General features: G+C 46.6%; 5 protein-coding genes across 5 annotated transcripts; 4 read left to right on the top strand and 1 right to left on the bottom strand.

The window, feature by feature from the left end:
• Nucleotides 1–56: 56 nt before the first annotated feature.
• On the top strand, nt 57–947 carry SPSK_02687 (uncharacterized protein; the record flags this gene model as incomplete). Its single annotated transcript, XM_016729555.1, has 2 exons — nt 57–441; nt 541–947. 2 exons carry the CDS (start codon nt 57–59, stop codon nt 945–947), a joined length of 792 nt encoding a protein of 263 aa, XP_016589339.1.
• A 400-nt stretch (nt 948–1,347) lies between these two features.
• Nucleotides 1,348–1,671, top strand: SPSK_02853 (uncharacterized protein; the record flags this gene model as incomplete). Its single annotated transcript, XM_016729716.1, has 1 exon — nt 1,348–1,671. The coding sequence occupies one exon, from the start codon at nt 1,348–1,350 to the stop codon at nt 1,669–1,671; it is 324 nt and encodes a 107-aa protein (XP_016589338.1).
• A 14-nt stretch (nt 1,672–1,685) lies between these two features.
• SPSK_02373 (tyrosine decarboxylase) lies at nt 1,686–3,500 on the bottom strand (the record flags this gene model as incomplete). Its single annotated transcript, XM_016729245.1, has 3 exons — nt 1,686–2,249; nt 2,334–2,455; nt 2,537–3,500. 3 exons carry the CDS (start codon nt 3,498–3,500, stop codon nt 1,686–1,688), a joined length of 1,650 nt encoding a protein of 549 aa, XP_016589337.1.
• A 1,573-nt stretch (nt 3,501–5,073) lies between these two features.
• Nucleotides 5,074–7,248, top strand: SPSK_02297 (uncharacterized protein; the record flags this gene model as incomplete). Its single annotated transcript, XM_016729169.1, has 2 exons — nt 5,074–5,103; nt 5,170–7,248. 2 exons carry the CDS (start codon nt 5,074–5,076, stop codon nt 7,246–7,248), a joined length of 2,109 nt encoding a protein of 702 aa, XP_016589336.1.
• A 1,015-nt stretch (nt 7,249–8,263) lies between these two features.
• On the top strand, nt 8,264–11,894 carry SPSK_02171 (uncharacterized protein; the record flags this gene model as incomplete). The annotated part of the gene is made up of 2 exons (XM_016729047.1): nt 8,264–9,046; nt 9,126–11,894. 2 exons carry the CDS (start codon nt 8,264–8,266, stop codon nt 11,892–11,894), a joined length of 3,552 nt encoding a protein of 1,183 aa, XP_016589335.1.
• Between the last annotated feature and the right edge of the window lie 2,917 nt (nt 11,895–14,811).

The raw sequence follows: 14,811 nt of genomic DNA, 5'->3' as shown, positions 1-14,811 counted from the left end.
CAGCCCTATCGCCTGCCTTCTCTCACGCCGCGCAGAAATTCCTACATGAGTTAAAGATGGATCCCCCGACCGTCATTGCCATTAAACGGGCTTTTCTCGAACTTGCCACGCGTCAATTGGCCCAGCCGCTCACACCATCGCGCACCTGGCAAAGGAGAAACAACTCGAGAGGAACCATACGTGGTCGCGATGCAGTAGCTATCGAAAACAGCACCGGTGATATCGGAGACGGTGGAAGGCGCTTACCTCCCAAGGTTATCGACGAGGTCCTTGTGCGCACCAACCAGTTACTGTTGCTTCACTCTCGCCGTGTGCACACCTCAACGGCTGTCCGCCACGTTGCCGAACAACTGGACCAGCTCTACCAGGCTACTAGCGACGACCTGTTGGCCCTACCAAACGATGCTAGCAGTGAATCTCTTGACCGAGGATCGGACTACAGTATGCTTTCCACAACGAGTCCTCCCCGTTTTCTTGACTTTCTTCAAGGCCCTCCCTGCTAACAAACAGCTGCATCGGCGATAATTTTTCACCTTCCAGTAGCCTGGGACGATTCCCTTGAGGCTGACAGACTACCGCTCGAGGCCCGCCGGTATACAGAGCAGGTGATACAGCTGCAGGCGCTTGCACGTCATCGGACAGAAGCAGCAGCACGTGTGCGGCGCCTACGTGGGATAAACTCTTTGCTCGACGGTGTCTCGTCTGACGTCGTTCCTGCACAGCTTAGTCTCGTAACGCGTGATGGGCCAGTGGAGGGCGAGCTAGGGCGGATGCGCCTACTTCTCGCAAGAGTGGGTGACCGGGTTGCAAATTTACCCACTCCGGATGTATCGTTGACAGGATCAATAGACCGGCCAGACGTAAACGTGGACAACATAAACTCAGCGACCACGGACGTCGAAGAAATAGGGCGTCTACGATCCCAGGCGCTACTTGAGCTTTGTTGAGAGGCAGGAACATCGGGAACTATACAGCGCAACACATTCCGGTGTATTATGTAATAATTTCACATGAGCCAGTTTTAGCAACATTTAGTTGAAAGGGCATAAAGCTGCGCGGCGATGTACGGCGTATTCCATCGTTATTTCCCATTAATTGTCTAACTAGTGGATAGCTCCCGCTCAATCCAACAGTGAAATACTCCCCATCTTAAAAGGCGGTCAGATTAAAGAGCGGCAAAATTTCGCTAAGATACTTCGTGTCGTAATAATAACCCATAGTCCGCTGATAGGGCTTTTTTTTTTCCCTCTCCCCCAATTCAAATTCCACATCACGCCTGCCACAACATCCGCTCTTCATCATTTCCTCGAAAAATAATTGTGACAATACCCAAACAGAAAATAAAAAATGGTTCAAGGGGCAGTTAAGAAATCGGCTAAACCGGTGTCCAACTCTCGCAAAGCAAAGAAACAGGCCATCGCCTCCGGTTCCAACGGCGCGCCAAAACGATTCACTCGGGTCACCAAGGCACCTCGGTCTGCCAAGGCGGTGAAAGCACATGCAAGCACAGGCAAGGTGATGAAAAAGTTCTCGTCTGGCCTCGCTGCAAAAACTGAGGCGATGCTCGGCGACCGCGCCGGCCATCTCGAGCTGATCGGCCCTGGCAAGAAGAAGGGCGTCGACCGCAAGAGCGACAAAGCGCACCAGGCTGGCTCGCGGCGGTTTGGATAGAAGACGGCCTTCCCTTACGAATCTCCTACCGCGACTGCTTTCCTCAAAACTACCTCAACAACTTGCAGGTCTCCCTCGGCCACCCGCCAGCTGCTCACGGCGATACGGCAGGCTGGCCGGCCGCGCCATGCCGTTGGGCTGACGTACATTTGACGGGAATCGTTGATGCGCTCGGCCAGATTAGCGTTCAGGGATTCGTCTTTGGCCCAAAACAGCACACCTATGTGTGTGTCGTCAACTAGATCGTCATCCTTGCGCGATGCATCCTCATCTCCAAATACCTCATACTCTGGCAACCTACGCAATATCTGCCGAACGCCACGGGCCAAACGCACCATGCGGGCCAGCATCGCAGCGAGCCCCTCTCGACCCTCACTGAGCAAAACGGCATAAACCGGTAACGCACGAAAACGGCGAGAATTTTCAATACCCATGTTCATTGGGCTGGGAACAAATGGCCCGTCGCGGTCGGGTAGGTGACCGATCGCGCCTCCGGTCAGATAAGAGGCGTTGGCGTTCTGGAAAACCTCTGTTTGTATACTGGCGTGTCGGGAGAAATAGATACCCGCATCATATGGCTGTAGTACATCCAAGTTTAGTTTTGCGTCCAATGTTACCTTGTACACTTATGCAAAGTGGTTCTTTTGTTGTTGTTTACTCACAACGTTCAAGAGCTTGTGGCCATCTGACGTGATACTGTCAGCCAGCTCCAGGCCATCCGTGTATTGTCTAATGCGAGCAAACTCAAGTGTTGAGGGCAAAGCTCTTGTAAACAATCCAAAGGCTGTGTATGGCGCGCAAAGAAAGAGTAGTCAGCAAAGAAAAACTTGAACGGAAGTTAGCAAGCGAGGGATGGGAGTCGTACCCGCGTCAACATGAATCCATGCGCCGTATTTGTCGGCAAGTGCCCGTAGTCGTTGCATATCCTCCAGCCCTGTCGTTGCAAACCGACCAGTGTTAATCTCACCGGCACTAACGCTGATGATGTATGCCACAGAGGAGCCGGTTTGCCCTTCACCACCCGGGGATTGGAACGCGTCTGCGAGTGTCTGCTCGACAGCAGAAATATTGAGACGCCACGGTTCAGCCTCACTGTACGGCAAGTCTATAATGGCGGCACGGCCGAGCCCAACGATGCTCGCGGCTTTATATAACGAACTGTGACCCAAGCTTGTGAGGATGCGGATGTCGGACACGCCTGCTTCTTGGCACGCCTTGAGGAGGCCCAATTCGGCCACGGCAACGGGCGAGGCCGTGGAACTGTCAACACCCTTTCCAGACAACCTACGCCGCTTTCGCAGTCTTGTGTTTATAACTGCCTCTCGACCCATGGCCAGTCCGAGCACGTTGCTTGCCGTTGCGCCGGTGGTGAATATACGACCTGTCCAGTCGCCATCGTCCAGTCCGAAAACGTTCGCAAGCATCTGCAGCGCGGCTGCCTCGACAGCCGTACTAACTGTCTGGGCCGGTAGATGCGCATGTAGATTCTGGTCCAACGCGGTGACGATGTTGTCGGCGGCCTCGGCTATGGGGAGCACGCTGCCAGTGACAAATCCATAATAACGACCGCTTAAGTTTTGGCCATTGAGCGCAGGGATGATGGTGTCGAGGATGTGGTCATGGGCCACGCGGGCGCCGCGTGGCTGGAGGTAATCAGACTGGCCTGGCCTGGGTATGGCCGCAAGTGCTGCCTGAACCCGTGCTGACGACGGCAGTGTAGGGACGGCATTGTCGGCGCCGTCCTGCTTTGTAAGACGATCGACAGCAGCGCGCAAGCGCTCGTAGCCGCCAGAGAGAAACCCAATGTCAGTGATGTTCTCGGAAGACATTTTTTATAGGTCGAAGGTTTACGGGAACAAACGGCGAGACCTGAGATGAGTCGAAACGTAGCATGCTAGCTGACTGACGCTCCGCACCGAAGTCACAAAACACATTTCATAAAAGCAGTTCAGCCAATATTACCCACCAAAGCCCAGTGCAAAACAAGCTCCAGCCGCTACTGCCATTCTCGGCGATTTCTCGTGTGCGGAAATCCGCTAAGGTTACTTCCCCCTTTTTCACTCCAGACAAGTCTGTAGCTACAGTCGGAGGAAGTCTTGTCCAGGCTGGCAACGACATACCGCGCTGCAATTCAAATGACCTAGCCAAGTGTAACACGCCATCATTGCATAAAAATTGGCCGTGCGAGATAAACATCGGGGTAAAAATGTATTGTACCTGGGCTGTCCTCTCCTTCGCAACGCTCCGTAAAATACATAATTGAAAATAACAATACAAGTAAGAGGCGGCGAAAGATTTATGGCGCATTTTGTGTGGAGCAATACTCCTATTCGTACTCTATCCATCACGGTCCGGCCTGACAGACCCACAGTCTATTCAGACCCCTAATTTTTTCTGGGCCAAGGCCACACACAAGCCTTCTCTTTGTTGGGTATGAACATCTCTCCCCTTTCGTCGTTCTGCCCCGGCGAGAAGTTCGCGACAACGTACCTAACGAAAATATTATTTGGTCGTGTACAAACCACCTTTCCCCTCCGCCTCCGATGTCCAATCCAGCGGCACACGCCGACAGACAGAATACGTATCTGCCTGCCAGCATCCATCGGCCAGAAAAAGCGAGCCATATCCGAAAAGAATCCAACTCTATTCGACATAGTTCGAAGCTCCCTTCCTGGTACAGTCTACGCTCTCGTGCTGCAAACCGACTAGCATCCGTAGACGGCAACTCAGCACGCACGCGTGCACATACAGACACACGGACAAAGACATACATGTCTGCTCGCGCTCCCGCGCTCCACTCATCATATTAACTCACGTCGCTGCTTTGCTTTGCAGTACCGTTCGCTTCCGACGCGACTGTGCCCTGAACTTCGAAACAAACAGTTCTGCGCCTCCAACCGTGCTCTGCCCGCCGCTTGATCCGCAGCTTTCGCCTTCGTGGCTCTCCCCCGCCCACTACCAGTCGCCATGTCCGGTCTACTAAGCAAACGCCAACAGGCGCGCAACGAAAAGAATCTTCAGGACCTTGTCCAGTCAGTGTCAGGCAACAATGTCTGCGCTGACTGTCAAGCGCGTAATCCAGGTGTGTTATGCCGCTGTCCTTCTCGCACTACCGGTATCTATGCAGCTATATCACCCGCTGCCAAGCAAATGTAATCTTGCTAACGCATCTCCCAGCGTGGGCATCGTGGAATGTGAGCTTGTTGGGCGTCCAATCCCCGGCTTCTGGCCCCGGACCCCAGGGGAGACTACAGCCAATATCCTCACTATTTGCGTTTATGACCTCTTTATGTGCTAACCACTCTCTGTCCGAAACCACAGCTTGGCATCTTTCTCTGCATGCGATGCGCAGCGATCCATCGCAAATTGGGTACGCACGTATCCAAAGTCAAGTCTTTGAGCATGGACAGCTGGTCCAACGAACAAGTCGACGTACGTCCATCCCTCACGTCCAGATTTGCTCCTCGCCGTGTAGGTCTAATTTGCTGCTTCGTATAGAATATGCGCAAGGTCGGTAACGCTGCATCCAATAAAGTGTACAATCCAATCGGCCAAAAACCCCCAGTTCCCATCGACGCCGACGAAGCCGATTCAGCCATGGAGCGTTTTATTCGCCAAAAGTATATCAACTCTGCCTTTTCCAAACCTACAAACGCTGGCCGTCACCGCAGCACCGACAGCTCTGGATCCGACGATATACCACCACCACTCCCACCCAAGACCCCTGGCCGTTTAAATGTACGCTCCGTATCCTCCATCTTTCCCCTCCCCTCCAGGGTCAAAGACAATGTTTCTGCCAATATTGTTGTTAATCACAGCACTCCGGGCAACCTTGACAAGCATAACACCACACCAACCTCCCCACTGCCACGTGCCATGTCATACCCGCGGCCAGAGTCATCCGGTTCTGGGGCAGGATCCAGGATCCGCAGTAAAGTTTCACAAGTATTTGGCTCCGACAAACACACCGATGGCAGCGAGAGCCTTGATGGAAAGCTGGCAAGGCTGCGTGATATGGGTTTCTCCGATGACCGACGCAACACCGTTGTGCTCAAAGCAGTCAGTTGGGATCTAGACAGGGCTATTGACATGTTGGTGCGCATGGGTGACGCAGGTGTAAGCAATGGTCGACTCTCACCCCACCCCCTTGCGTCACCGCGTGATAGCTCCCTATCCGCGCCGACCCGCACCTTTAATCCAACAGCATCAATGACGACCGCCACGAGACTGAGCGTTCCCTTACCGACATCTCTTCGGACACCGTCATCGCCTTCTGCGAACAGTGGTATAAATCCTTTTGATACACTGGAAACTGCCCCCTCACCAGCGCCGCCGCAGTCATCCCAATCGACGGGGACGCTGCAGAACCAAAAACTGTACAGCGCTACAAACCCGTTCGGCATCGTTCCAACACCACCGCAGCAAGCTACGCCGTTTAACCCAACTGTCACGGCGTCTACGTCCGCCTTCAATTTGCATCAGGCTTTTCAGAAACTGGCACTGAGCCCGCCGCAGCCATTATTTCCCCACCACACCGGAAGCAGCATGCAACAACAGCATCAGCACCAGCACCAGCAGGCCCTCCAAGCACAGTCTCCGCTCAGTGTCTCATCAGCAGGTCAACCATACTTTTCTTCCACCTTTCCGGCCGGCCGATCTCACCAAAGCAATTTACCGCAACGAGTAGAGTACAATAACCCGTTCATGAATGTTGACAACGCATCACAGCAGCAGCAGCTACAGCCAGTGCCGCATGTACAGTATCAGCGACTCCAGTCCCCTATGCAACCCCAACAACCGCTGTCTGTCGTAACATCTGATTTTCCTAATGGTACGCTTGGGAATAATCCATTTACACGGTCACCCACTCGCATTCAATCCCCAAACGCACTAGGACAAATCCCAGAGCAGTCCCAAGCGAGCTACTTCACAACCTTATCCCAGTCGCACACCTACCCACTACCTAATGGAAACCCGTCCGGCACCTCTCTGTCGTCGTTGCAAAACTCCAACCCGCAGCTACCCCAGCCACCTCAAAGGCCGATGAACAATCCGTTTGTGACACAGCCTCCACCTCAGCCGCAGCCGCCGCGGCTGCACAATACAGCCTCTATCATGGCATTATACAACATGCAACCGCTTTCCCCCGTCGTGGCACAACCATTGGCTTCTCCGTTAGACAAGCCAGTTCTAAATCCTCTCCAACCACCTGCACAGCAGCAGTCATCTACAGGCGAAAGTCTCTTTAACAAGAACGAATCATCGCAAACTCATTTGCCTACAACGACACGGGTAGCGAATAATCCGTTCCTTACCATGTCAAACACCACCAGTATGATATCAACATATGCCCAACAGAATTCACAATATCCTACCACGCAACCGTCCTTGTCGTCAGTGCAGCGACAACCCCCGCCACCTACAGTTGCATCGCCCTCTGGTACTACCATGACAGTGAACCCAGCGGACTTGTTTGTTAGTGGTCGCAGCAGGGATAGCATAATGGCGCTTGGCATGGAGTGGAGCAACGGGAGGCACAGCCCGGACGCATTTGCCAGCCTCAGCGCCCATCATTAGTGTGCAGGACCTCGAAATATTCCATCCTGCCAGTAAAGACATACTCGGCCTCCTCAATACTTCGTTAATTTTGCACAGCATTACAAAACGTATATTTGCCTTCCGTTGCCCAACCAGAGGCTCTCCCAACAGTCTCGATCCAACACTATAACAACTTCATAAGTCCAGAGGGTCGATAGTTACCAATATAATAATAACGATGTACCTACATAGATAACTGCGCAATAGTTAATAATTAAATCAACAAGCCTTAGTGGTTGTCAGTTGAGTTGGGTGTCAGTGAAATATCTCCAGTTGTCCCGCGTGTTGAGAAGCTCGGCAATCCTCCGAACGACCCTCCCCACAGCGGCTGTGCTAGACGGGTTGACTCTCAACCAGGCTTTGGTAAATAAAAGATTGTCCTGTACGAAATAAAACAAAACCCAATATTATTTAACCTGGCTTCGCCGTGAAGACATCTTCAAGTGCCTCTAACATCATAACAGAACCTTTGAGGCCAATAAAGTGTAGCAAATCCGAAAAGTACGATGTTCATGGGTAGGCTTCCCACAGGCAGCTGCGAGCCTATCAGCAAGGGCCCATGAATAGGCCCCTGTTTGCCCTACCTCGCAAAGGACACCAAAAGAGGTTGGAATTGGGACATGATGGAAACAGCCATGTGGCTTCTCTACGCGATCAATAGATGTGAAGGTTCCCAGCCCACTTGGACATGTCGTTGGCCAGACGCACACTGCGCAACATTTTCCCACGTCCCATTTTCTTTGCAACTTCCTTTACAGAGACCCATTCCCTTGATCTCTTTCTTTTCGTTTCCTTTTCCTGTTTATTCGGCTGCGTTCCTGATTTCTGTCCATCGTGGACCTGCCCTCGTTCCATCCTCCTTTTTCGACCTCTCCACAGAGAGCTACGAGAATCAAAGTAATCAGGAACAGGAGCTTCATCCCTCCTTCGATGGCCTTGCCACCCCCGACAGCTAACCCAGTGGCAGCCCAGGCTACTTACTATCCGCGGTACAATGTCTGTATTGTCAGGCCGCTCCAGCTACCTACACGGTCAACCCCGGATCATCATCCATGATGAGCCCTCTCGACCTGCCGCCGCTAGCCTGCCAAAGCTCCGCCCACCACGCCGTGCAAGTCTACACCGCGCGCCTCAGGAGGTCATCGATGATTTCTGGGCCGAGTTCCAGTCCAAAAGGCCTGGCAAACCTACTTCCATCGTTCCCCAAAATGCCTACGCCGACAAAGCAGCACGCCGTATAGCCGCCCAATCCAACAATGGCAGCCAGTCTACTACCGCTTCCTACGCTGAGGCCGCTGCCCAGTGCCGTGCAAAAGTTGCACACATCGTCAAGGAGTGTCGCCGCATCAATCAAAAATACCGCGACCCACACTTTGACCTGGAACTTGATATTCAACTAGATCGCCGAGACTGTCTAGAAAGTCTGTCAAATGTCTGCACCATCAACTATGGTCCTCCACCTAGCCGCAGCCGTGGGCGTCGCACACCAAGTGTCCCTCTTCAGCCAGCCTACATTGCGCCCAACTTCAATCCTCAGGCTGTAAAGCGTGTCCCTGACATTTTTGACCATCCCGAATTCTTCATCGACGGCCCAACAGCCAACGACGTACGTCAAGGGCGCGACGGAGATTGCTGGCTCATGGCAGCTCTCTGTACACTGAGCAACAAGCCGGGGTTGATTGAGCGTGTATGCGTAGCACACGATGCTGCTGTTGGCGTGTATGGGTTCGTTTTCCATCGCGACGGCGAGTGGTTCAGCGAGATCATTGATGACAAGGTACGTCCTTTCCTTTCCTAGCCATTTCTCTCTTTTGTTCTGTTCCCATTCCCATACTTATACCACCATCCGAAAACAGCTATACTTGACTAAACCGAATTACGATGAAAGCCGATCAGAGCGTAATATGTTAGAGGACCGTGTACGCGTCAACTCGGAGGAGGCGTACCGCAAGATCTACCAGTCTAACAGTGGTGCGCTCTACTTTGCGCAGTGCGAGAACCCAAACGAAACGTGGCTTCCTTTGCTTGAAAAGGCATACGCTAAGGCCCACGGCGACTACGCCTCCATCGAGGGAGGCTTCACGGGTGAGGGCATCGAAGATCTTACCGGGGGCGTCACCTCAGAACTTTACACAAGTGACATCCTAGACAAGGAACATTTTTGGAATGAAGAGCTCCTGAAGGTCAACGACACATTCCTGTTTAGCTGCAGTACAGGTGTTTGGGGTAAGGGGCGAGGTGACCGCGGCGGCATCGTAGAACAACACGCGTACTCCGTTATGCGTGCGATTGAAATGGACGGTGTGCGCCTGGTTCTCCTCAAAAACCCATGGGGCCGTCATGAGTGGAGAGGTGCATGGAGCGATGGTTCCAAGGAGTGGACAGCCGACTGGATCCAGAAGCTCAAGCATCGTTTCGGTGACGACGGCTCCTTCTGGATCTCATATGAGGACCTCCTGCGGAAATACCAGGCCTTTGATCGCACACGGCTATTTGGCGATGACTGGAGCACGGCGAGTATATGGACGACCATGACCGTACCCTGGACACTCGAATACAACGATACCAAATTTACCTTTGCACTTGCTCGCCCAGGCCCCGTTGTCCTTGTGCTCAGCCAGCTTGACGAACGTTACTTTCGAGGGCTTGAGGGCCAGTATTCATTCAGCCTGAGCTTTCGTCTTCATAAAGTCGACAATGATAACGAAGCACAAACAAACGAAGCAGACGATGCATTCGACTACATTGTCCGTAGCCAGCCAGGTTACCGCATGTCACGCTCGGTCAGCGTTGAGGTTGACCTGGACGCTGGGAGCTACCTTGTTCTCGTTAAAATCGACGCCCGACGCGACGATCAAATCTTACCCGCCGAGGATGTTATCCGCGACAACGTGCTCTTGCGCCGTGAAAAGCTTATCCGCATCGGCCTTGCGTACGACCTTGCGCATAGCAAGGGGCGTATCGTAGAGACGTCCTCTGAGAAAAAGGCACGCCGAGCCGCTGCTGCGAAGCGAAAAGCACGGCAGAAGGAGCGTCTCAGGAAAGATATTATGGAAGAGCGTGCTCTAGACTATCTAGCAGCAAAGATTCGCCTCAAGAAGCAAAGAAGGGGGATGGCCAAAGCCAACGCAAAGCGCAAAGATCGGGATGTGAAACGTCGAGCGCACATGAAGGAGGAGGAACGATCAGCCGAGGAGCTTACTCGGGGAGAACCCGCAGCACGAGAGACAACCGGATCTGACCGGCACGATGTGGACGTAGTGAGCGTGAAAGACAAAATGTCTCGGCAAAATCAAAAAGATGACGAAGCGAGGGAGGGGGTGCCAATGACTGAAGTGCCGGTGGTGGGTATATTAGCAGGCGCCTCGGCCACCGTCCCTGCAGGCAGCCCAACAAACAATCCAACCCATGCCATAACCAGCAGCAGCCACAATGAGAGCGTTGGTGACCTCACCAGTGAAGTTGTTCCAGCCTTGACCGGACTAAACCTGTCCCCCACCAGCACCGTCGGTACCGCCAGGAACGATAACACTCCTAAACCGGAACTTAACGAGGCTGATTCTCCACGCTCTATGAAGGGAGGTGTTGAAAGAAGTGGGCTGTTGCAATCCAACCGACAAGACATTAACCACCCATCGACCACTTACACGCGGCCGTTCTTGGAGGGAGAGCACTGGGAAAGTGGCAACAGCGGCCGTCACGGGACACGTTCCCCATCCCATGGCTCTCGTAGTGCTCGGGATGACAACCAAGAGCGGAATGTCTCAAGCCGCGATGGCGATCGTGTTGACAGTCGACAACGTCACGGGCGTGCCTCGCGGCCAATGTCTCCTATATACGCACCGATATCCCGTGGCCGCTCTGTTTCGAGATACCCATCGCCACCAGTATTCGGTCTCCGCTACTCTAGAACACCACCGCTGATTCCCGGTCAACCTCACCTGGTCCGCGGAGATGATGACATCCATCCCCGGAGTCATCGCCATCCTCCCCATCACCCATTTCACCTCAACGATAGGTCGGGCAATGACGAGTCTGGCCTTTCTAGCCCGTCCAGCCCCTCCGACATCAGCGATAGCGAGTTGGAGTTCATATATATGGAGCAGAATCATCGCGCCGTGAGAAACGGAGGCGATCGTCCTGGTACAAGACCAGAACCTGGCAGGCACCGAGAATTGAGGTCCCCGTCCCCGGTGCCTGTTATTTACGGCCGCCGTGGGAGCAATGACAGTCCTCGCGGTGACTACGGGGCGGGCGATCCCTGGAATGCCGTCGCCGTCGTTGGATTGCGTGTCTACTACCAGGGGGTTGATGGTGATAGGGAGAGAAGCGACAACATCATACGACTTGGTGTGGAACGAGCACATCCGTTTTCCTCGACCCGCAACCATGGCACGGGCGGTAGGACACGTAGCGACGCTTCGTTCTCGGGCGCTTCGGACGATGATAATAGCAGCGTTGTTGACGACAGTGCGGGTGAGTGTGGTAGTAACCTGAGTGGGGGTGAAAATATATCCCTCACCGAGGAGAAGATTCTTGATATAGACGATAGCCTGAAGGATGCGACCCTCCCGGTCACTTCTATAAAGCCTAAAAGGCCCTTGGGTGATAAAAGAAGGCGGTAGTTGATCTTATAACTTAATATCACGTTTATTTTTCAATAATATTTAACTTGTTGATCTGTAAATTCTTTATACTTTTTTATACAGACAAAAAAGTGTAAATTAAGTCTAAAGGAATGAGGTACATACATAAAAACAAGGTTGTTATAAGTGTTGGTTAAATAGGTTTCTTTACGATTAATTCGTCATAAAAAGTTAATAGTTTCAAGGACGAAGTAAGTGTGTATTATAAAGTATTATAGGTGTTTTATGAACAAGTCTTTATGATAAATTAATTAATAAAATGTAATAGTTTTAAAGGTAAAAGGTAAGTATATATTATAATAAAGACTAATCGTTACTTTTTCCTAGAAAAAAAGGTGAAAAAATTACACTATTTTATAAAAAATAAGTATTTAAGACTAAAACGTGGTAACCGTAAGTATAACTTAAATTTTTTTTAAAAAATAAGACTTTAAGTATACTTAAGTTTTTTAAGACTTCCGTTTAAACGTTTATTTTACAATACGTTTATAAAGGAACAAGTATTTAAAACTAAAATAAAGTAACCGTAAGTAAGGTTTATATAAAAGAATAAGTATTAAAAGTTAATCATAACAAGGACTAATTCTTACACTTTCTTTCTTCCTTTAAAAAGGTCTTATTATTTCAAAAGAAAGACATTTTATTAACGTATCGTTAAGGAGTAGTTAAAGATCAATCACTTTATATTACCTTACGTTAGTTAAATTACTTAATTTATAACCTTTAATTACAAATCAATTATAATAAAATTTTTTTAATAAGTTAGGTTTTAAATTTCCTTATGACTTTTTTTTTAAAAAAATTTATTAAGTAAAAAGTATTAAAAACAATAATTAACTTATTAATTAAGTGTAATAATTTATTACTTTATATATAGAAACTACATTATGGTCTTCTATATTACATATAAATTAAGTTTAATTTATGAACTATTAACGTAATATAAAACTTAAATGTATTAAACGTACTTTAATTACTTCTTGTTAAATATAATATTCAAATAAATATCTATTATTTATAATATTAATATACTGTTCATAACATCAACCAATAACTATACAAAATAATTAATAATAAATGTTAAATAGATATTTTTATTTAAAAAATTAGTTATAAATTATATCTTGTTAAAACGGTATTTATTTTTATCGTTTTTTGCACTTAAATATAAATTTAATTACTCGATTAAACTTTAACTATAACCCGTTTTTACATTTTTTTTTTTCCTTTTACTCGTCTTTTAATTAAACGAACGTTTTTTAAATAAACTATTTTTTTATTATAAAAGAACCGTAACTTATTTTCCTTTTATCTAATACTTTTTAAATCAATAGACCTTTTTTTATATGAAACTTATTACTCGAAAATTTTTAGTAATTTTTTTATACTTTAACCATATCTCGTAGTTTATCCGTATAAAGTCGTTTTTTAATTCATTATTTTATAATATATTTTTTACAATGCTGTTTTATACTATAAATATAATAAAAATAAGTTTTAAACGATATTATAATAAATATCTTATAAGCGTAATTTTATATTATTTTTATACTTTTATAATAATACGAACGAGTTAAGTTGAATAATTTAACGTTTTACGACCGTTTTAATCGTACTTTTTTTAATCGATCCGTTATAAAATTACTTTACGGGTCTTTAACTGTTTTATATATTAGTTACGGGGTTAGAATATGTTAGTATTAATATTTTAGCATTAGTATTAGGGTTGGGAATTAGTTGTACTAAATTTAGTACAACTAAACTTAGTTTTTTAGTTAAAACTAAGCAACTAATCCTTAACCCTTTGTATATTACGTATTCAATTAAAATATATCAAAATAAAACATTTTCGTATAATAATTATTAAATAAATATTTAAAAGTTAAAATTATGTTTTATAGAAAGTAATAAAAGTTTTAAACCAACACGTTTTAAAATTAATATTTTACTATTTTTATTTTACAACTCGAATTAAACTTAAAATTTAAAGGTGTACTGTTAATATAATAAGACGTCTAATATTTAACTCAACTGTATTAAAATAAAACGTTTTCGTGTAATTGTCGTTAAATAAACCTTTAAAAGTAAAAATTTAACTTTTATAAAACGATTACCAATGAACCTTTTAAACTGACACCTTTGAACACTAACATTTTACTTTTTATACTGTAAAACCCGACGTAATTTTATTTTTAAAATGTAAAAGATTATATTTGTAGTAAACAACGTATTTAAAGTAAATATATTAAAAGAAAACGATTTCATATGATTAGTATTGAATAACCCTTTAAAAGTAAAAACTTACTTTTTATAAAATGTAATAAACGTTTTAAAAGAACACCTTTTAAAATTAAAATTTTACTTTTTATATATTTTATGTCTAAAGATATACAGTAAATACAATAATACGTTTTATATTTAACTTAACTGAATTATACTAAAACGTTTTCGTATAATTACTATACAATAATATTTTAAAAGTAAATAATTATATTTTATAAAACGTAAAAAGCGTTCTTAAACGAACGGTTTTAAAAACTAATATTTTACTTTTTCCGTTGTAAAACTCCAATTGGTTTTATTTTTAAGTACAATATATAACATTTAAGTATTGAATATTATATTTTAGTAATACGTATTAAAAAAAAAGATTTATTAAGTGAATAGTATAACATATTAAATTAAATATGTAATATTAAATAAGTTATATTTTTTAGTATAACTAAATTTAATTATATTAAAACTACTAAAACTAAATTTAGTACAACTAAATTTAGTTGTACTAAGGCTACTAAATCCAAATTTAGTTTTTTAGTTATACTAAAACTAAACAATTAATTCCCAACCCTGATAAGTATGGATTTTTCAAATACTAATTTAGTATTAGTATTTTTAG

Source organism: Sporothrix schenckii (genome assembly GCF_000961545.1).
Source record: "Sporothrix schenckii 1099-18 chromosome Unknown Cont43, whole genome shotgun sequence".
Classification (NCBI taxonomy): Eukaryota; Fungi; Ascomycota; class Sordariomycetes; order Ophiostomatales; family Ophiostomataceae; genus Sporothrix; species Sporothrix schenckii.
This window is presented reverse-complemented; position numbering and strand designations above follow the sequence as displayed.